This window comes from Pseudophryne corroboree, chromosome 10 (genome assembly GCF_028390025.1).
Source record: "Pseudophryne corroboree isolate aPseCor3 chromosome 10, aPseCor3.hap2, whole genome shotgun sequence".
In the NCBI taxonomy this organism is placed as follows: Eukaryota; Metazoa; Chordata; class Amphibia; order Anura; family Myobatrachidae; genus Pseudophryne; species Pseudophryne corroboree.
This window is the reverse complement of record NC_086453.1, coordinates 315,005,771-315,027,490: the sequence shown is the minus strand read 5'-3', so window position 1 is coordinate 315,027,490 and position 21,720 is coordinate 315,005,771. Positions and strand designations below refer to the sequence as shown.

Genomic DNA, 21,720 nt, shown 5'->3' with positions numbered 1-21,720 from the left:
ATCGTGCCATTAATTTGCTGAAGCGTGTCTCACACACACACACACACACACACACACACACACACACACACACACACACACAACACTGTACAACACAAGAGTGGGTGCTTGTATACCCTATAGAACACTAGTACTAAGCAGGTGCAACATGTAGAGAAGATAGCGTGAAATCCTCTTATCAAAGCCTAAAAACTATAAATAATCAGATCAGAAACCAACAGTTATTAAACCATCTGCTTTCCACAATATTATTCCATCCGCTATTCCTCTTAATTATAGCAATAAAACATGGCTGTGAGCTAGTATATTAGCTCTGAGGCAAGAGATCTGTAACTGCCCTAAATGTCTGTCCAGCAATTGCACAGCAGAGATGATGGTAGGCCACCTTGTGGCTGGTAGGGCCGACACACAGTGCAGCCCTTCCCCCCCCCCCCCCTTCCCTGCTTAAAGCCACTGAATGTGAACACTGAGAGCTGAATAAAGGCTTGTGTATGCATCGCCTTCCTCCTGCGGCTCTCCCTGCATATCACGCACACAAGCTCCCGGGCGCCAGCACACCCACCTACTTCAACTTGCGTGCCAAACTCGCATCACTGCTGTATGGTGCCGGGACCTCGGAGACGTCCCAGACTGAGTTTTGTTTCCCTCTTAGAGAGACTCATTTCTGCTCCATGTTTTCAATCAATATTACAGCATTTCTAACTGGCAGAGGGGGGAGAGAGATAGAATATTGGGGGCAAGATGAGAAAGAGAGAGAATAAAGAGGGAGAGGATGGGAGAGAGAGCAAATAGAGGGAGAGGATCGGGGAGAGAAAATCTAGGGGTCCAGGATAGAGGAGAGAGAATTTAGAGGGATAGGAGAGAGAGAAAATAGAGGGAGAGGATGGGGGAGAGAGCAAATGGAGAGGATCGGGGAGAGAAAATCTAGGGGTCCAGGATAGAGGAGAGAGAATATAGAGGGATAGGAGAGAGAGAAAATAGAGGGAGAGGATCGGGGAGAGAAAATCTAGGGGTCCAGGATAGAGGAGAGAGAATATAGAGGGAGAGGATAGGAGAGAAAATAGAAGAAGAGGATAGCAGAGAGAGAGAAGATAGAGGGAGAGGAGAGAGAGAAGATAGAGGGAGAGGATAGCAGAGAGAGATAAGATAGAGGGATAGGAGAGAGAGAAAATAGAGGGAGAGGATCGGGGAGAGAAAATCTAGGGGTCCAGGATAGAGGAGAGAGAATATAGAGGGAGAGGATAGGAGAGAAAATAGAAGAAGAGGATAGCAGAGAGAGATAAGATAGAGGGAGAGGATAGCAGAGAGAATATAGAAGGGGGGCTGGATAAGAGGATATGAGAGAGAATATAGAGGTGAAGGATGTGAGAGAGGGCAAACTGAGAGAATCGGGGGGGGGGGAGAGCAAACAGGGGAGAGGATGGCAGAGAGAGAATAGAGGGACAGGGTGGCACAGAGGGAATACAGGGGGACAGGATATGAGACAGAGAATATAGAGGGAGACGATGACAGAATATAGGTGGACAAGATAGGAGAGCGCGAGTATATAGGCAGACTTAATGGGGGAGAGAGAATATAGGGGGGATACAGTGGACGAGAGAGCATATATGGGGAGCCAGTGGAAGAGAATATAGGGGGCCCATGATTGGAGATACAAATATAGGGCAACAGGATGGGGGAGATGATGGGAGAGACTATAGGGGACACATGTTTGGAGAGAGAGAATGGGGAGATGAAGGACGAGAATATAGGGGCTTGTGATGGGAGAAAGATAATATAGGGGGACACTATGGAAGAGAGCATATAGAGGTAGATGATGGGAGAGAATATAGGGGGACACTGGGAGCGAGAGCATATGGGGAATGTAGGGGGCACTATGGGAAAGAGAGCATATAGAGGTAGATGATGGGAGAGCATATAGAGGTAGATGATGGGAGAGCATATAGGGTGGCACTATGGGAAAGAGCATATAGGGATAAATAATGGGAGAAAATATAGGGGGCACATGATTGGAGAGAGAGAATATAAGGGACGCAGTGGGCGAGAAAGCATATAGGGGAGCCAAGATGGGAGGAGAAGGATATAGGGGGCGACAGGATTGGAGAGAAGAGAATATAGTGGGACAGGATTTATACTGGGTATGAGAGAAATAGGTGGAAACAGGAAAAGAATGATTCGTCCAAAAATACTCGTGCATTATAAAGATATAAAGGACTCTGTGACCTTTGATAAATATATCTTAGATGCAAATAATAAATAAATCTATAAAATAAAGTTTTTTTTGTACTGTATGGTAATTATATATTTCTCTAACGTCCTAGTGGATGCTGGGGACTCCGTAAGGACCATGGGGAATAGACGGGCTCCGCAGGAGACAGGGCGCTTTAAGAAAGAATTTGGATACTGGTGTGCTCTGGCTCCTCCCTCTATGTCCCTCCTCCAGACCTCAGTTTGAATCTGTGCCCGGACGATCTGGGTGCTACTTAGTGAGCTCTCCTGAGCTTGCTATAAGAAAGTATTTTGTTAGGTTTTTTTTATTTTCAGAGAGATCTGCTGGCAACAGACTCTCTGCAGCGTGGGACTGAGGGGAGAGAAGCAGCCCTACTCACTGAAGATAGGTCCTGCTTCTTAGGCTACTGGACACCATTAGCTCCAGAGGGATCGTACACAGGATCTCACCCTTTGTCGTCCGATCCCGGAGCCGCGCCGCCGTCCCCCTCGCAGAGCCGGAAGACAGAAGCCGGTGACAGAAGCAAGAAGACTTCAAAAGCGGCGGCAGAAGACTCCAGTCTTCAAACTGAGGTAGCGCACAGCACTGCAGCTGTGCGCCATTGCTCCCACATTAAACCCACACACTCCGGTCACTTTAGGGTGCAGGGGTTGGCGCCCTGGGCAGCAATTAGGAACCTCTTGGCAAAAAGTAGCATATATACAGTTGGGCACTGTATATATGCATGAGCCCCCGCCATTATTTTACACACAAACGCGGGACAGAAGCCCGCCGTTGAGGGGGCGGGGCTTCTTCCTCAGCACTCACCAGCGCCATTTTCTCTCCACAGCTCCGCTGAGAGGAAGCTCCCCAGGCTCTCCCCTGCAGAAACACGGTAGAAAGAGGGTAAAAAGAGAGGGGGGGCACATAAATTAGTCGCAAAAAGCTTTATATACAGCAGCTACTGGGTTAACACTAAGTTACTGTGTGATTCCTTGGTCATATAGCGCTGGGGTGTGTGCTGGCATACTCTCTCTCTGTCTCTCCAAAGGGCCTTGTGGGGGAACTGTCTTCAAAAAGAGCATCCCCTGTATGTGTGGTGTGTGTCGGTACGCTTGTGTCGACATGTTTGACGAGGAAGGCTATGTGGAAGCAGAGCGGGAGCAAATGAATGTGGGGTCGCCGCCGACACCTGATTGAATGGATATGTGGAAGGTTTTAAATGATAAGGTTAATTCCTTGAATAAAAGGTTGGATAAAGTTGAAACCTTAGGACAGTCAGGGTCTCAGCCCATGCCTGATCCTATGTCGCCGAGGCCGTCGGGGTCTCAGAAGCGCCCACTATCCCAAATTGTTGACACAGACACCGACACGGAGTCTGACTCCAGTGTCGGCTATGATGATGCTAAGTTACAGCCTAAATTGGCTAAAGCTATACGTTATATGATTATAGCAATGAAGGAGGTGTTGCACATCACAGAGGAAACCCCAGTCCCTGACAAGAGGGTTCATATGTATGGGGAAAAAAGGCAGGAGGTGACCTTTCCCCCTTCACATGAGCTAAATGAGTTATGTGAAAAGGCTTGGGAATCTCCAGATAAGAAACTGCAGATTTCCAAACGGATGCTTATGGCGTATCCTTTCCCGCCAACGGACAGGTTACGCTAGGGTGGATAAAGCTCTAACACGCTTATCCAAGAGGGTAGCCCTGCCGTCACAGGATACGGCCACCCTAAAAGATGCTGCGGATAGAAAGCAAGAGGGTACCCTGAAGTCCATTTATACACATTCAGGTACCTTACTAAGGCCGGCAATTGCGTCGGCCTGGGTGTTTAGTGCTGTAGCAGCATGGACGGATACCTTATCTGAGGAACTGGATACCTTAGACAAGGATACTATATTAATGACCCTGGGGCATATAAAAGACGCTGTCCTATATATGAGAGATGCTCAAAGAGACATTAGCCTACTGGGCTCTAGAATAAATGCAATGTCGATTTCTGCCAGAAGGGTCCTGTGGACTCGGCAATGCACAGGCGATGCCGACTCAAAAAGGCACATGGAGGTTTTACCTTACAAGGGTGAGGAATTGTTTGGGGAGGGTCTCTCGGACCTGGTCTCCACAGCTACTGCTGGAAAGTCAAATTTTTTGCCATATGTTCCCTCACAACCTAAGAAAGCACCGTATTACCAAATGCAGTCCTTTCGTTCACAAATAGGCAAGAAAGTCCGAGGCAAGGGTAGAGGAAAGAAGCTGCACAATACAGCTAGTTCCCAGGAACAGAAGTCCTCCCCGGCTTCTACTAAATCCACCGCATGACGCTGGGGCTCCACAGGCGGAGCTAGGGCCAGTGGGGGCGCGTCTCCGAAATTTCAGCCACGAGTGGGTTCACTCCCAGGTGGATCCCTGGGTAATAGAGATTGTGTCTCAGGGATACAAGCTGGAATTTGAGGAGATGCCCCCTCACCGATACCTCAAATCGGCCCTGCCAGCTTCCCCCTTAGAGAGGGAAATTGTGTTAGCTGCAATTCACAAATTGTATCTTCAGCAGGTGGTGGTCAAGGTTCCCCTCCTTCAACAAGGAAAGGGTTATTATTCGACCATGTTTGTGGTTCCGAAACCGGACGGTTCGGTCAGACCCATATTGAATTTAAAATCCCTGAACATATACCTGAAAAGGTTCAAGTTCAAGATGGAATCGCTCAGAGCGGTCATCGCAAGCCTGGAAGGGGGGGATTTTATGGTGTCTCTGGACATAAAGGATGCATACCTTCATGTCCCCATTTATCCACCTCATCAGGCGTACCTCAGATTTGTGGTACAGGATTGTCATTACCAATTCCAGACGTTGCCGTTTGGTCTCTCCACGGCACCGAGAATTTTTACCAAGGTAATGGCGGAAATGATGGTGCTCCTGCGAAAGCAAGGGGTCACAATTATCCCATACTTGGATGATCTCCTCATAAAGGCGAGGTCCAGAGAGCAGTTGCTGATCAGCGTAGCACGCTCTCGGGAAGTGTTACAACAGCACGGCTGGATTCTAAATATTCCAAAGTCGCAGTTGATTCCTACGACTCGTCTGCCCTTCCTGGGCATGATTCTGGACACAGACCAGAAGAGGGTTTATCTCCCGATGGAGAAGGCTCAGGAGCTCATGACACTGGTCAGAGACCTATTAAAACCTAAACAGGTGTCGGTGCATCACTGCACACGAGTCCTGGGAAAGATGGTGGCATCATACGAGGCCATTCCCTTTGGCAGGTTCCATGCGAGGACCTTTCAATGGGATCTGTTGGACAAGTGGTCCGGATCACATCTACAGATACATCTGCTGATCACCCTATACCCCAGGGCCAGGGTGTCTCTCCTGTGGTGACTACAGAGTGCTCACCTTCTCGAGGGCCGCAGATTCGGCATTCAGGACTGGGTCCTGGTGACCACGGATGCAAGCCTCCGAGGGTGGGGGGCAGTCACACAGGGAAGAAATTTCCAACGTCTGTGGTCAAGTCAGGAGACTTGCCTTCACATCAATATCCTGGAACTAAGGGCCATATACAACGCCCTAAGTCAAGCGGAGACCCTGCTTCGCGACCAATCAGTGCTGATTCAGTCAGATAACATCACCACAGTGGCTCATGTAAACCGCCAAGGCGGCACAAGGAGCAGGGTGGCGATGGCGGAAGCCACCAGAATTCTTCGCTGGGCGGAGAATCACGTAAGAGCACTGTCAGCGGTGTTCATTCCGGGAGTGGACAACTGGGAAGCAGACTTCCTCAGCAGGCACGACCTCCACCCGGGGGAGTGGGGACTTCATCAAGAAGTCTTCACGCAGATTGCAAGTCGGTGGGAACTGCCACAGGTGGACATGATGGCATCCCGCCTCAACAAAAAGCTACAGAGGTATTGCGCCAGGTCAAGAGACCCTCAGGTGATAGCTGTAGACGCACTAGTGACACCGTGGGTGTTCCAGTCGGTTTATGTATTTCCTCCTCTTCCTCTCATACCCAAGGTGCTGAGAATCATAAGAAAAAGAGGAGTGAGAACAATACTCATTGTTCCGGATTGGCCAAGAAGGACTTGGTATCCAGATCTGCAAGAAATGCTCAAAGAGGACCCATGGCCTCTGCCTCTAAGACACGACTTGTTGCAACAGGGGCCCTGTCTTTTCCAAGATATACCGCGGCTGCGTTTGACGGCATGGCGGTTGAACGCCGGATCCTAGCAGAAAAAGGCATTCCGGATGAGGTTATTCCTACGCTGATAAAGGCTAGGAAGGACGTGACTGCTAAGCATTATCACCATATATGGCAAAAATATGTTGCTTGGTGTGAGGCCAGGAATGCCCCTACGGAGGAATTCCAGCTGGGCCGTTTCCTTCACTTCCTACAGTCGGGAGTGTCTTTGGGCCTGAAATTGGGTTCCATTAAGGTCCAGGTTTCAGCCCTATCCATTTTCTTTCAAAAAGAACTGGCTTCTCTTCCTGAAGTTCAGACATTTGTAAAGGGAGTGCTGCATATTCAGCCCCCTTTTGTGCCTCCAGTGGCACCTTGGGATCTTAACGTGGTGTTGAGTTTCCTGAAGTCACACTGGTTTGAGCCACTCAAAACCGTGGAGTTAAAATTTCTCACGTGGAAGGTGGTCATGCTATTAGCCTGGCTTCAGCTAGGCGTTTGTCAGAATTAACGGCTTTGTCACATAAAAGCCCCTATCTGGTTTTCCATATGGACAGGGCAGAATTGCGGACCCGTCCACAATTTCTGCCAAAAGTGGTGTCATCTTTTCATATGAACCAACCTATTGTGGTGCCTGTGGCTACTCGTGACTTGGAGGATTCCGAGTTACTAGATGTGGTCAGGGCTTTGAAGGTTTATGTAGCCAGAACGGCTAGAGTCAGGAAAACGGAGTCGCTGTTTATCCTGTATGCATCCAACAAGCTGGGTGCTCCTGCTTCAAAGCAAACTATTGCTCGCTGGATCTGTAACACGATTCAGCAGGCTCATTCTGCGGCTGGATTGCCGCTGCCAAAATCAGTAAAAGCCCACTCCACAAGGAAGGTGGGCTCTTCTTGGGTGGCTGCCCGAGGGCTCTCAGCATTACAGCTTTGCCGAGCAGCTACTTGGTCAGGTTCAAACACTTTTGCAAAGTTCTACAAGTTTGATACCCTGGCTGAGGAGGACCTTGTGTTTGCTCATTCGGTGCTGCAGAGTCATCCGCACTCTCCCGCCCGTTTGGGAGCTTTGGTATAATCCCCATGGTCCTTACGGAGTCCCCAGCATCCACTAGGACGTTAGAGAAAATAAGATTTTACTTACCGGTAAATCTATTTCTCGTAGTCCGTAGTGGATGCTGGGCGCCCGTCCCAAGTGCGGACTTCTTCTGAAATACTTGTATATAGTTATTGCTTAAATAAGGGTTATGTTGTGGTTGCATCAGGGTTGATCTGATGCTCCGTTGTTGTTCATACTGTTAACTGGGTAAGTTTATCACAAGTTATACGGTGTGACTGGTATGAGTCTTGCCCTGGATTCCAAAATCCTTTCCTTGTACTGTCAGCTCTTCCGGGCACAGTTTCTCTAACTGAGGTCTGGAGGAGGGACATAGAGGGAGGAGCCAGAGCACACCAGTATCCAAATTCTTTCTTAAAGTGCCCTGTCTCCTGCGGAGCCCGTCTATTCCCCATGATCCTTACGGAGTCCCCAGCATCCACTACGGACTACGAGAAATAGATTTACCGGTAAGTAAAATCTTATTTTTGTATATAAATTTGTATTTATTAAATATATATTTGTCAATAAGAGAATGATCTGACATGTGAACAAGTCTTTTATTTAATTGATTTCATCAAACATAATCCGGTTTTATAAAATTAATAAAAAAAAGATGTTCCATCTCTAAAAATAGAATTTTATTGTAGCACAAAGTTTCCAATTTTTATATGTAATATAAAACTGAACACCGCTGGCATAGATGGTTAATCCTTTTCAAATCGGAGGAGACAGAACTATATAACACAAGAGTATAAAGCAGCAAATTTCTTATTAATTTTAAGGACATGGATACTAGATACAGAATAAATATTTACATCACCTTTCTAGTCTAGACGCACTGTCCCTGTTCAATGCAGGATGCAATTCCATAGTGCATTAGTGTTACACCAAGTATGGATGTGGGACAGAGAGGACGTAAAAGCAGGCAGGTTTGTTTGCTGGATTGTGTAGTGTTTGGGGTTGTGGGGTATGGGACTTATGGTCGACACCTATTGGTCAACAGTGGCTAGGTCGTCATGAACAAGGTCGACATGAAAAAAGTCAACGAGTTTTTCATGTTTTTTTATTTGGTGTCGTTTTCTTCTTAAAGTGTCCGGGAACCCCAATTAGTGCACCATGTTCACTCGCCATGCTTCAGGCAAGGTTACCGTTCCCAATCGTAATCCACGTGGATCGTAAAGTGTGAAAAAGTTAAAAGAAAAGGAAAAAAAACGTGAAAAACGCATGTCGACCTTGTTCAAGTCCTATTAACTGTCGACCTAAGTAGTGTCGACCCAGATACCAGGTTGTGTGTGTGCCCTTCTTATAGATTTTTATTTAGATTTCGGAAAATTGATTTAGAAAATATAAATATATATATATATATATATATAGAGAGATATATATATAGAGATATATATATATATATATATATATATATAGATATATATAGATATATATATATATATATATATATATATATATAGAGATATATAGATATATATAGAGATATATAGATATAGTATAATTAAATCAATCCCACTGTATTTTGAAAACAAAATATTTCATAAAATTGGTTGCCTACACTTAAAGGTATTCCCCATAAAACGTATAGGGGTTTGGGTATGAAATACCGGTGGTCGGGATTCCATCGGTCACATATTTCTACCCTACCTTAACACTCCGGGGGTGGCGGCTAGGGCTTACCCTTGGGGGGAATGTCGGCTAGAGCTAACCACAACCCCGCCTCCAGTGCCTAACCCCCCCCCCCCCACTTCCCCCCCAGACCCTAACTCTCTCCCTGATACTAACCTTCGGGATGTCGGCTGACTGTTTTCCAGCGCTGGTCTCTTGAGTGATGTCGGGATTCCAGCATCGATCGTATGACCGCCGTCATCCCGACCACCAGGGTACCGAACGCATCCCACGTATAGTATTCAAAACTAATCGACAAAATGATGCAAATAGCTAACAAAAGTTGCTCAGTTGTATCAGAATAGTCGCCTGCCAGGGTTCCTGTTGAACAAAAAAAATCCACAGATAAATGACAGTCCGTTCAAAGCATTGATGTTGCGCTGATGGTGGGCGTTTTGTTGCGCCAAAGGTGGTCTGTCTAGACCCACCGGTGGTGCTACTATGTACAGGAGCTCAGGAAATTGGTGCCTCAATACTTGCACTCTGCGGAGCTGGCAACGTGAAGGCTGAAAACAACGCTTGCATATTATGGCACCCGCGACGCCACCAACCGGCGCCATTGCAGACGCAGCAGTATCCATCACTGAATCATGCCCTGTATTATGTCGTTTTCCTTAAAGTAATATAATCTAAGGATTATTCTGGTATATTTTTACTTTTATATGTGACTTTTTATGTCCTTTTATAGAATTGTTCTTTCAAAATCTTGAAACAAATTTTTAGAACACTGTGATCTGGTAGTGTACCCTTCGTACTGTACTACTATTGCAGTTGACTGCATTATGGTAATTACACATCCATTAATAGAGATACCTTTTCTTTTGCTCAAGTAAAATATTCTGAGATCTTTATTTGTCTCGCAATGTAGAAGTGCGCTAGTTTGGAGATCTGTCTCTGTATTGTGTACAGGTTAAATTACCAAAGTTACTAAGACTTTTGTTCTTTCTTTCTTACAGACTGTCATCACAGCCACCGGAGGAAGAGAAGTGGTAAGCTTATTGTCTTCATCTGCTGTCACAAATTACAAAGATATTTTGATTATTTGACAACACAAGCGTTTTGCTGACTGCTTCTAAAGGAAAAAGTGCTCTCAATTATTTCCCCACAAAGTGTCAAACACGAGAAGCTGCTGTTCAAAGACAACAGTGGCGTTTTGCTGACTGACACTAAAATAAAGTGTCCCCAATTATTTTTTTTAGTTGTCCTAAAATTTAGTTTCCTTTCGTACTTTAAAATTGTTCTGCTTGGTTGGATTTTTCATCGGGTGGCGATGAATAGAGAGCTCACCCACTTCGCTACTGTATGTGTGTGTCTGATGCATTTGCACTGACTCAAGCGGCCTTGGTTTAGATGGAGAATTCTGTGCAGTCTCTGATGATGCGTCTGAATATGCACAGTGGCTTATTAGTGCCTCAGCCGGTGGGCGTCTCTGTAGGAAGACTATTGGCCAGGGCATCAAGATAAAGATGCAATAGCAGCGGCGGCAAAATATGCTGTTGCAACCATTGGCGTATTTATAATGAGTGCAAAGTGTGCAGTGCACGGGTACCCACACTGCACACCCTGCACCCATAAAGTTATACTTACCCCTTTTGGAGTCCCTTTGTGTGATGTACACATGCGCAATAGAGTTGTTCTCGAGAACAAGATGCAGGCACTGTGTTCACGGAGACCTGCGTATGCTCAGTAGACTCTAGCTCTGTCTACAGCGCTGCTATAGAGGAGGAGTCAGAATCCGATCCTGTGTCGCTGTCTTGTGCATTATTCTTATCTATTTCTGGCTGCTTTCAAGCTACAGAGATGTTTTGCGCCCTCATCTTATTCCTGTTTTAGCCTTCCCACCTGCAGCCTTTGGGTGTAAGTTACTGTTGGCTTAGCATTCTAGGTTCCATCTCTGTGTAAAGGCTATTCTAATCATCCACTTCCCTTTCAGTACCATCATTCTTCATATGCTCTGACCTCCTTGTCTATTGTTACCCAGTTTTGTTGTATTACTTTATTGTTCCCAATTGTAAAGTGTAACACAATATGTCGGCGCTGTATAAGTAACCGTTAAGAATAATATTTCCCGTAAACCTGCTACACTCCAGAAGCACATGTCATCTTGTTCTCACATGTTTTTCTTTGTAGATTGCATTTTTCTCTTAAGTTCACACTCTCTCTTCTCCTTTATACTGTACAGTAATGAGGTCTTCTAGTCCTTCCTGTTATGTTTTGTGATGAAGACTAGGTTTAATTTAATAGCCCTTTTTTTTTTGCTCAAGTTTTTACTTATTTATGCTCTCTGGGGAAATGCAAAACAATAAAGAAAAAATAGCAGCGCTGAATTCAATTAATACTAAAAATGAGATGGATTGGATGAAAACAGGTTAAACATTTATTAATAACTAATAAAATACCAAATAAAAGTCAATATGATCACGGGCAGAATTAATGAAACCAGAAATGTCCGTTCCTTTTAAGTAACTGGACACCAGTTTGGGCAGATTTATATAGGCTTAGGAGCTGATTGCACAGTCCCAATGGAATTGTTACCGCTTCTTATGCCGCTGGAGGGAGAAAGTCCCATTAGAAGATTCTTCAATTAGGAGTTGGTAACATAATCTCAATCCTCACCAGTATGCGGAGTTTTGCTTGCGGAAAGGGTCCTTAGTAAGCCTATTATATCCACCAAAATGTTGAATCTGGACGTCCAGTATGGTCCGGGCACTGGTTCTGTAGCAAATGGACGGTGATCAGGATGGCATCTGACGCGTTTCGCTGCAGGTCCTGCAGCTTTTTCAAAGGTGATCTGTCTTGTGTGGAGGCAAGGTATTTATATCTGTGGTGATCATTGATCAATCCACACCTGTTCTCCCAATCCATCTCAATTAACTATAATTTTCATAAAAACATATAATATTCCATATATTTAACACTTCAATTTGATAAATACTAGACTCAGCAGGGCAAAACAACCTTTTAAATCTTCCTAATTAAAAAAAACCAAAACGATTTTAAATATTATCCTTCATGTTTTACTTCCAGGTAAAATGGGATAAATAACCATGTGACAATATTGTGTGTGTTGTTGCTAAGCAACTAGATATATACTTCCGGGTTGTACAGATGCTCTATTTCCTGTTTTTAGATCGTGTAGATATAAACAACATCTATTGACACTTGATTGTGTCATTATTATGTTCAATACTAGAGCTGACTTTCCACCTTACACACGATCGCCGCATTTCCTTATTCAGGCTGGCATCGGCGTTACTAAGTGGTAAAGAAGCGGTCACGTGACATCCACACGTGACTCGCTTCGGGACTTCCGCTTATCGTGAGAAGGGAATGTGGTCAGCGTTGCTTAGTTACAGAGTGCGGTCACGTGGTATTCCCACGTGACTCGCTTTTGAACTCCCACTTTATATGACGCTTTTGGGTCTCTTCGGAACAGGATTGCGGTCACGTGACTCGTTACGTAACACGCATCCTATTTTAGTTTCCAGCTTTTGGAACGCATCGTAGTTCTGCCTATTCCTAGAGGCTTCCTTTAAAGTGGTCACATAGTCATTATGACGAGTTTCTTGAACAGTGTTTAACAGCACCTTGTTGCCTGGCAACACAGCGCAATAATGATAAAGAAGTTTATTTATCAAAAAATTACATTCAGCTTAATGCTGCTGCAACACATATACAGCTCATAATGCATAGAAGTATTAATATACTAGAATACCTACAGGGCACATACAATTGATTACACAATTACAACTATAATTCATAATTTATATAGAAATACAGACAAATCAATATATAAATATCCAATCTGAGGGACTGGTCGCTGTACAACTTCAGAATGGCTTTCATTAAAAAAGAGAAGTGTGTGTGTGTGTGTGTGTGTGTGTGTGTGTGTGTGTGTGTGTGTGAAGATGGATTGTTCTCAGTAATCCTGATTGGTGGTGATTACTGCTAAATAAAGGGCCATGTGGGCATGAGACTGAAAATGTTCAAGGGCCTACTGAGAGACGCAGAGGAGGTGTGGCCAGTGCCATGTGGGCATGTACATCCCCATCACTGTCAGCGCCAATGTCTCCCTAAATACATAAGAGTAGAAAAATTGCATAATTTAGTGAGGAATATAGAAATACATTTGTAATACTTAGGATTTATGGCTGAGCATGTGGGCAAGTGGCCATATCATCATGCTGTTATGACAATGGGCCTATTTCTCTGTGTAGACCTGGAGCTGTAGGGGTATATTTAGTAGGGTGTGAGGTTTTTTTTTTTGAAGTGGAGATGTTGCCCATAGCAACCAATCGGGTTCTAGCTATAATCTTCTAGAAGCAACTAAATAAATGTTAGCGGAATCTGATTGGTTGCTATGGGCAACATATCCACATCCAAAAGAGTCACAACTTAGTAAATATACCTCGTAGTCTCTTCTGCCCCATTGTTGTTCTGGCCCTAGTATGTATTATATATATATATATATATATATATATATATTTGCCTGCTTTATTCTTGAAGGGACTGAAGGGGTACACTGGTATTCCAGAGGGAATAACATCGGGGTGTACAGTTGGATCTTGATCCAAGGCACCAACAGGCTAAAGTTTTGACTGTTCCCAGGATGCATTGCACCGCCTCCTCTATAACCCCGCCTCTAGGCACTGGAGCTCAGTTTGTGGGAGGTAACAGGTGATGCTGCGCTAGGCAGCCCTGAAAAGAGCTTTTTTGAAGATTCAAGGACCGTAGCACTTTTATGTCAGTCTGACATTCTGTACTCCGGCTCCATCACCTCCCTCAGCAGCACCGCATACTCCCGCAGCCTGGTTCCCGGGTACTTGCGGCGGAGGCGCAACCGACTTCAGGCACACACTGCTGACGCTCTCCTGGATCGCATGGCTGCACATCAGCGAGGAGGCAAGAGGGTCCCTCAGGTGGGACCCGTCGGTAAATCACGATCCGATCGTGTCCTCTGGCGTGGACACTGTACTGCACAGGGACGCCACTATATCCACCAGGGCAGGGAGCATAGGTCGGATTTTGAATAATCAATTTTACTTAGGCTCAACAGTACCCGGTGGTGAGGACCAGCATAGGGGATAAGGTGCTAACCTGTAGCCCCTCCCCCGGGCGCCATCTCCTGATGGTGTTCCCGCCCTGGAGCTGCATTTCTTTCTCCCTCACTCCCTGACTGAGATGTTGGCGCCATCTTCACTACTACACTTTGTTGTACAATCCCTCCTGGACACGAGTGGTAGTGTCCCAGAGAGGCAGGGAATACTATTCGACCCTGTTTCTAGTTCCGAAACCAAATGGGTCCTTCCGGCCTATACTCAACCTTAAATCATTTAACAAATTTGTGAACGTGTCCAAATTCCGTGTGGAAACTCTGCACTCTATTGTACTGGCCATGGAACCCAAAGACTATATGGTATCCCTGGACATACAGGATGCTTACCTGCATATTCCTATTGCCATGTCGCATCAGCAGTATCTGCGGTTTGCTATTGGCAACCTACATTATCAATTCCAGGCCCTGCCTTATGGATTGACTATGGCCCCTCGGATATTCACAAAGGTAATGGTCGTGATGACGGCTCATCTCCGTCGTCAGGGAATCAGGATCCTGCCGTATCTGGACGACTTGCTGATCCTGGCGAACTCCCAAGAGGTTCTCCTCAGTCATCTGGAACTGACTGTCCAATTCCTACAAGCCCACAGGTGGCTCATCAACTCGAAAATGTCCTCGCTTGTCCCTGCTCGGAGCATGGTGCACCTAGGGGCGTTGCTGGACACGCACAACCAGATATTGTTTCTGTCTCCAGAGAAAGTCCTAAAACTTCAGGACAGGGTCAGATACTTCCTTTCTCGCCCAATAGTGTCAATACACTCGGCGATGCAAGTACTAGGCCTCATGGTGTCTACTTTCAACATGGTAGAGTATGCTCAGTTTCATTCCCGCCCTCTGCAGAAGTTAATCCTTTCCAAGTGGGACGGCCTGCCTCATCGGATCAGGTCTCAAATCATCTCCTTGACTCCGGAGGTTCGTCTGTCACTGAGCTGGTGGATACAGGACAAAAAGTTGAGCAGGGGCCGTCCCTTCTGGATCTCCAGCTGCGTCCTCCTGACAGCAGATGCCAGTCTGCGAGGTTGGGGCGTGGTGTTGGAGCAACACTATCTCCAGGGACAGTAGACCAGGGAGGAATGTCTCCTCCCGATAAACATTCTGGAATTGCGGGCAGTGTTCAATGCGTTGACACTGGCTCTGCCTCTAGTACAGAACAGGCCTGTTCAAGTACAATCAGACAACGCCACAACGGTGGCGTACATAAATCATCAAGGCGGCACACGAAGCTACATGGTAATGCTGGGAGTATCAAAAATCCTCCGTTGGGTGGAACGCCATCTGCCAGCAATATCGGCGGTGTTCATCCCCGGAGTCCTCAACTAGGAAGCGGATTTCCTCGGTTGTCAGTACGTTCACGCCTGAGAGTGGAGTCTTCATCCGGAAGTCTTTCAACTCCTAGTGGACAAGTGGGGCCTACCAGATGTAGACCTGATGGCGTCTCGACACAATCACAAGGTTCCGGTCTTCGGATCAAGGACAAGGAATCCTCAAGCAGCGTTCGTGGACGCACTGAGAATTCCATGGAACTTTCAGCTGCTGTACATGTTCCCTCCAGTGTCACTCCTGCCCAGGGTTCTAAGGAAATTCAAGCAAGAAAGAGGAATATAACTTCTAGTCGCTCCAGCATTGCCCAGACGGCATTGGTTCTCAGACCTGCAGGGTCTATCGATAGAGCATCCTCTTCTATTTCCTCAACACCGAGACTTCCTCGTTCAGTGCCCTTTTGTCTATCCGGACCTGGCCAAACTGGCTTTGACGGCGTGGCTCTTGAAGCTTCACTCCTGAAAGCCAAGGGATTCTCAGAGGAGGTTATTCAAACTATGTTGAAGGCCCGCAAGCCGGCTTCTGCACAGATTTATTACAGGATCTGGAACTCAAACTTCACGTGGTTTGCTGCTAAGAATTATGATGCTGATTCGTTCAGTACTTCTAGGATTTTGGCTTTTCTGCAACATGGTCTGGATTTAAGCCTTCGTCTGGCCTCCCTCAAGGTTCATATATTTGCCTTGTCGGTGTGATTTCAGAGGAATATTACGTCTATTCCTGACGTTCATACTTTCACTCAGAGGTTTTTTTTTCCGGAATCAGCCTCCCTATGTCCCTCCTGTGGCTCCATGAGATCTGTCTGTTGTCTTAAATGCCCTACAAGAGTCTCCATTTGAACCTCTTGAGTCTGTGGATCTTAAATGTCTTACACTTAAGGTCGTGTTTTGACTGGCTATTTCCTCTGCTAGGAGGGTGTTGGACTTAGGTGCCTTGTCCTGTTGTCCACCCTTTCTGACTTTCCACCGTGACCGGGCAGTTCTTCGTACTCGCCCTGGTTATCTACCTACGGTGATATCATCTTTTCATCTTAACCAAGAGATTGTGGTTCCGGCCTTTATCTCTTCTGGTTTGTCCTCCAAAAAGCGGTCTTTAGATGTGGTTCGGGCTCTCCGTATTTACGTAGAGAGGACTGCCTCCCTCAGGAGGTCAGATACCCTTTTTTTTCTCACAAACGTGGCTGCCGTGCGAATAAGCATACCTTGGCCAGATGGAATAGAATGGTGATTGCACAAGCTTATGCACAGGCTGGTCTTCCAGCTCCTGCTGCTATCAAAGCCCATTCAACTCTGTCTGTTGGACCTTCTTGGGCGGGCCGCCGAGGCGCGTCCGCTGAACAGTTGTGCAAGGCGGCTACTTGGTCCTCAGTGAACACATTCATCAGGTTCTATGCCTTTGATACTTCCGCCTCCCATGATGCTTTCTTTGGACGCTGGGTTCTTGTGCCCGCTACAGTGCTTTAGGACATCCCTGATGTTATTCCCTGTGGAATACCAGTGTACCCCACTGCAGAAAAGGAGATTTATGGTAGACTTACCATAGTTAAATATCTTTCTGCAAGGTACACTGGATTCCACAGGGCGCCCACCCTGAAGCACTTAGCTTCTTTGGGTTTGTATGGCATTAGCCGCTAGTCCCTTCTCCTGTCGTGAGAATGTGGTTCTATGTGACTAACATCTACCGTCTCTTTTACCTGCTACTGCATTGGACTGGTTAACGCAACTGAGCTCCAGTGCCTGGAGGCAGGGTTATAGAGGAGGCGGTGCAATGCATCCTGGGAACAGTCAAAGCTTTAGCCTGTTGGTGCCTCGGATCAAGATCCAACTCTACACCCCGATGTTATTCCCTGTGGAATCCAGTGTACCTCGCAGAAAGAGATTTAACTATGGTAAGTCTACCATAAATCTCCCTTTTTTTTTTTTTTTTTTTACTTTTTTTTTTTTTCTACTACCAAAACATATATTAACAAATGTTTCTTGTGCTTTTGATTTTGTTAGAATAAGTGTATCCTGCTGTAGGTATGCCTGACATAAACCTGGTGCAAAATGATCTATGTTGTGGCGTATGGGTATAAATATATTTCTACATATTTGTAGTTTTTTGGTCTCACATGCATTTATCTCAGCATGAACCTTTCTTTGTCTTTACAGTAAGCTACAATTGTTGAGGATAACTGGATATAAAGTCCTCATCCACATTTAACTCTGTTACTTGTCATCAATTAGCTTTTTTGCAAGTGTGCTCCCTTATCGCATTACTTATACCTGCAGCAGGCCCACCCTGGTTTCCTATCAGGCAGATTAGCCTCCCATAATTATGTGTTTCTTTTCCTTTGTTAGAATTCTGTCCAGTTCCTCTTCCGTGCAGGTATTGTCCAGGATTACCGAAAGTGTCCCAGTTTTATCTCCGTTATCCTCGGACAATAAGCTTTTTTTTTTTTCTTTTTTTTTTTTTAAAATGAACAGAGCCTTGCACTATCTTGTATTTTTATTTTGGCTTTCTAAATTAAGTATAACCTGGTATAGTTACCGTACATGTCCCAGTCATATACTGAACCATGTTATCAGTGCCCCAATATGTAGAGAACCCTTTGCCACAATGGCCGTTGATCACCCCTACAGCTAGAATGTTAGTGATTGGCACTCCCTTGAAGTTGGTACACTTCAGTATTAGGATCAGGGATCAAACCACTAACTGTACCTTACCACTAACGTACTCAGCAAGGTGTTTGCTACACCCAACTCCACCTAATGGAAGAATTATGGCCACAATTAAACACTTTATCCGATATGGTGGATTTGTCCAACGATTTTCTTTTCTCTGTCATCCATCTGGGGGACGCTGGGCTGTTACTTGTGGGTTAGAGGTGTGTGGTAGTGGAGTTTGGCACAGAATCTATCAAAAGCTGCCTCCTCCCCCCTCTAACCCCTCCCATCTCCTTCCTGCTCAGCCATAGTTTTGTGCCTGTGGAGTACAGACACAGTTTTTCTTTCTCCTTAGATTTTTTTTGTTTTGTATTTGTTTTAGAGTTTATTCTCAAGAGTACCTAGTCCCTGTTTACAGGTGACAGGTACTACTGGAGTGGGTTTAGCATCCCACTCTGAGCTGCTGATAGAGGTCACCATACTTTGGTCACTGGGGCCTTTATTCACTTCAGGACGGCAGAATAAGGTACAGGACAGCCACAATCTGTCACTGACAGTATTGGGCTGTCCACTCTGTTATTGTCTCCTTTTATGTATGCTCCCCCCCCCCCCCCCCCCTGACGGCCTGCCGCCCGCCGCACCGGATACCTTCTCCCTCCACCCGCAGTGAGAGTGACTGATCGGGTTGTGGGGACTTGCAGAGACTAGGTCCGGGAGAGAGTTATACACTCCCCGGGACTAACACAAAGCTGCCGCGACAGCCGCTGTGTGTAGCGGCGCGCGGGAGCCCGAACTTCCGGTTTCAGCAATTACACAGTGAATAGCCGCGGCGGTTACGTCAGACGTGCAGGGACGGCTTCCCGCCCTGCTCTGCCCTCGCGCGCTGTTCTACAGCTTCCTGAAGGCTCCGGGGCGCCATCTTCTCCGGCTGCAGACTGGGGGACGCTGTGCTACTCAGGCACACACGGAGCACTATCTTCCAGGGGAAGTTTTTTCATTACAATCACACATCTAACCGCAAGTATATGGTGGGCTAGCCCTAGTGGGGGATAGCAGTCAGCCTTCTTGGGGACACTAAAGATAACTGCTAGGTCACTTGTCTAGGGATTTATAGTACATGTTTACTACTTTTAAATATTAAACATAATTAGAATAAGAAATGGGCAGTAAACCGGACAAGGCTACAAAGGGCAAAACGGCCTCAGTAGTTTATTTTTCCTGTTCACAGTGTGGCTCAAAGCTGGCTAAGGGTAGTGCTGACGCAGGTACCCTCTGTACTTCGTGCTCTGGTGCATCAGTGGCGGATCAGCAGGGAAGTTCCACAGATCAGTCTATGCCCCCATGGGTCAAGAACATGGTGGATGCCATTTCAGATTTGCGTCATTCTAGGTCGGAGGCTGAATCTGCTCAGACTCAGGTGGAGCCTCTGTGGGCCCAAAATATGGGCAAGTGTCTTACTGATTTAACTCATTCTTTAAATAAGTTTGTAAATTCTGCCAGCAGTTTCGCTGCTACTAAGCGACCACAGCCGTTACCCGCTATAGCGTTTCCGGGAGAGGAGTTGGATTCTCTGACATCTCTATTGGAGGAAGGGGAGGTAGATCCTGAATGGGACGAAGTTTCGGCTTGGGAAGATGAGGAGCTATCTACTAGTTCAGGTGTTAGATTACTAATAGAAGCCATTCGTCAGACTCTTAATATTCAGGATGCGGCAGTGGCGGAGACTTCCTCTGCCTTTTTCAAACGACAGAAGAGACAGGTTACTGCCTTCCCTTCTTACTCTCACTTTGCGGATATTTTAAAAGAACCCTGGCTTAAACCGGATTCTCGTTTCCAGGCTCCTAAGAAATAAAAATTTCTATATCCTTTTACGGAGGAAGATACAAAATTTTGGGAGACAGCCCCAAAGGTAGACGCTCCTATTTCACATTTGGCAAAAGCTACGGTTATTCCTTCGGTACAGTCCATGACTTTAAAAGACCCTACCGATAGGAAGATAGAAGCATTACTAAAATCTATGTTTTCTTTATCGGGTGTCTCTCTCCGTCCAGTTCTGGCGGGTGCCTGGGTCCTCAAGGCCGTGGATGAATGGCTAGCACAGGTCGTATCTGGAATGCAGTCGGACGATCCGTCGGAAGCCATTCAATTAGCAGAACAGATTTCGGAGGCTCTTACTTATGTGGGTGAGGCCTTGTTAGATTCTGTTGCGCTACAGTCCTGTGTTTCTGGCTTGACAGTATCAGCAAGACGGTCTCTTTGGCTTAGGGTTTGGAATGCTGATTCGGACTCAAAGCAGACCTTGACGGCAGTTCCTTTTGAAGGGGAGTTTCTTTTTGGATCGGAGTTAAAGAAGATTATTTCAGATACTACTGGAGGAAAGAGCCCCTTTCTTCCACGGTCCTTTCGTACGCAGGGCAGAGGTAGTTTCCAATCCTTTCGTGCTTTCTCCAGATTTCCACGAAGAGGGTCATTCAGAGGTAGAGGATCTCAGGCTACTCGCAGACCGGCCAGTAAGCCTGCCGACAAGCCTGATGCATGACGCTTCAGGTCTTCCAGAGGGATCGATGAAGGTTGGGGCTCGGTTACTTCAGTTCAGGGAAGTGTGGCTCCTGTCGAAACCAGATCGGTGGGTAATGGGGGTCATATCCAGAGGATATATGTTGGATCTCGAAGAGATAGTCCCATTCCGGCTATTCGTCACACCTCTCCCAGACGATCCCTCCAGACGGCAAGCTCTTCTCCAGGCAACAGCAACCCTCTTACAAAATGGAGTAATCCTTCCGGTTCCCTCTCCTCAGAGGGGTTGGGGCTTTTACTTGGGTCTTTTTCTCGTGGACAAACCGGATGGTTCGTTCCGACCCATTCTGAATCTAAAAGCCCTCAACCCGTATCTCTCAACCCAAAAATTCAAGATGGAATCCATTCGCTCAATTATCGCCGCCATGGAGCCAGGGGAATATTTGGTTTCAATAGACATAAAAGACGCCTACTTAGATGTCCCAATTTGGATAGGACATCAATCTCTTCTGAGATTTGCAGTCAGTCCGTGGCATTTTCAGTTTCAGGCTCTTCCCTTTGGTCTCTCTACGGCTCCTCGGGATTTACAAAGGTCATGGGTCATGTTGTCGCGGTTCTCTGTTGTCAAGGGGTCAACATCACTCCATACTTGGACGACCTGTTGGTCAAGGCCCCGTCAGCGGAGATTCTCACTCTGAACCTGCGTCTAACGACAGAGACTCTGCAGTCATTCGGGTGGATAATCAACTTTCCAAAGTCGTCTTTACTCCCTTCCCAGAAAATGTTTTTTCTGGGACTTTTATTCGACACCAACAGCCAGAAGGTGTTTCTTCCTACGGACAAGATTCAGGATCTGCAGTCCAGAATCCGGACCCTGTTACACTTACCGGTAGTGTCGGTCCTCAGATGCATGCAGGTGTTAGGCAAGATGGTGTCCTCATTCGAGGCAGTCCCATACGCCAGATTTCATG

At 46.2% G+C, this 21,720-nt stretch overlaps 1 protein-coding gene across 4 annotated transcripts in view; it reads left to right on the top strand.

Moving 5' to 3' along the window:
• The window catches only part of ARHGEF12 (Rho guanine nucleotide exchange factor 12), a 468,564-nt gene that overhangs the window by 230,762 nt on the left and 216,082 nt on the right, over positions 1 to 21,720 (top strand). For all 4 annotated transcript variants that reach the window (XM_063943505.1, XM_063943503.1, XM_063943502.1 and 1 more), the window contains one exon: positions 10,108 to 10,140. In XM_063943505.1, the coding sequence (XP_063799575.1) occupies positions 10,108 to 10,140 (33 nt within the window). The remainder of the gene's footprint in view (positions 1 to 10,107; positions 10,141 to 21,720) is intronic.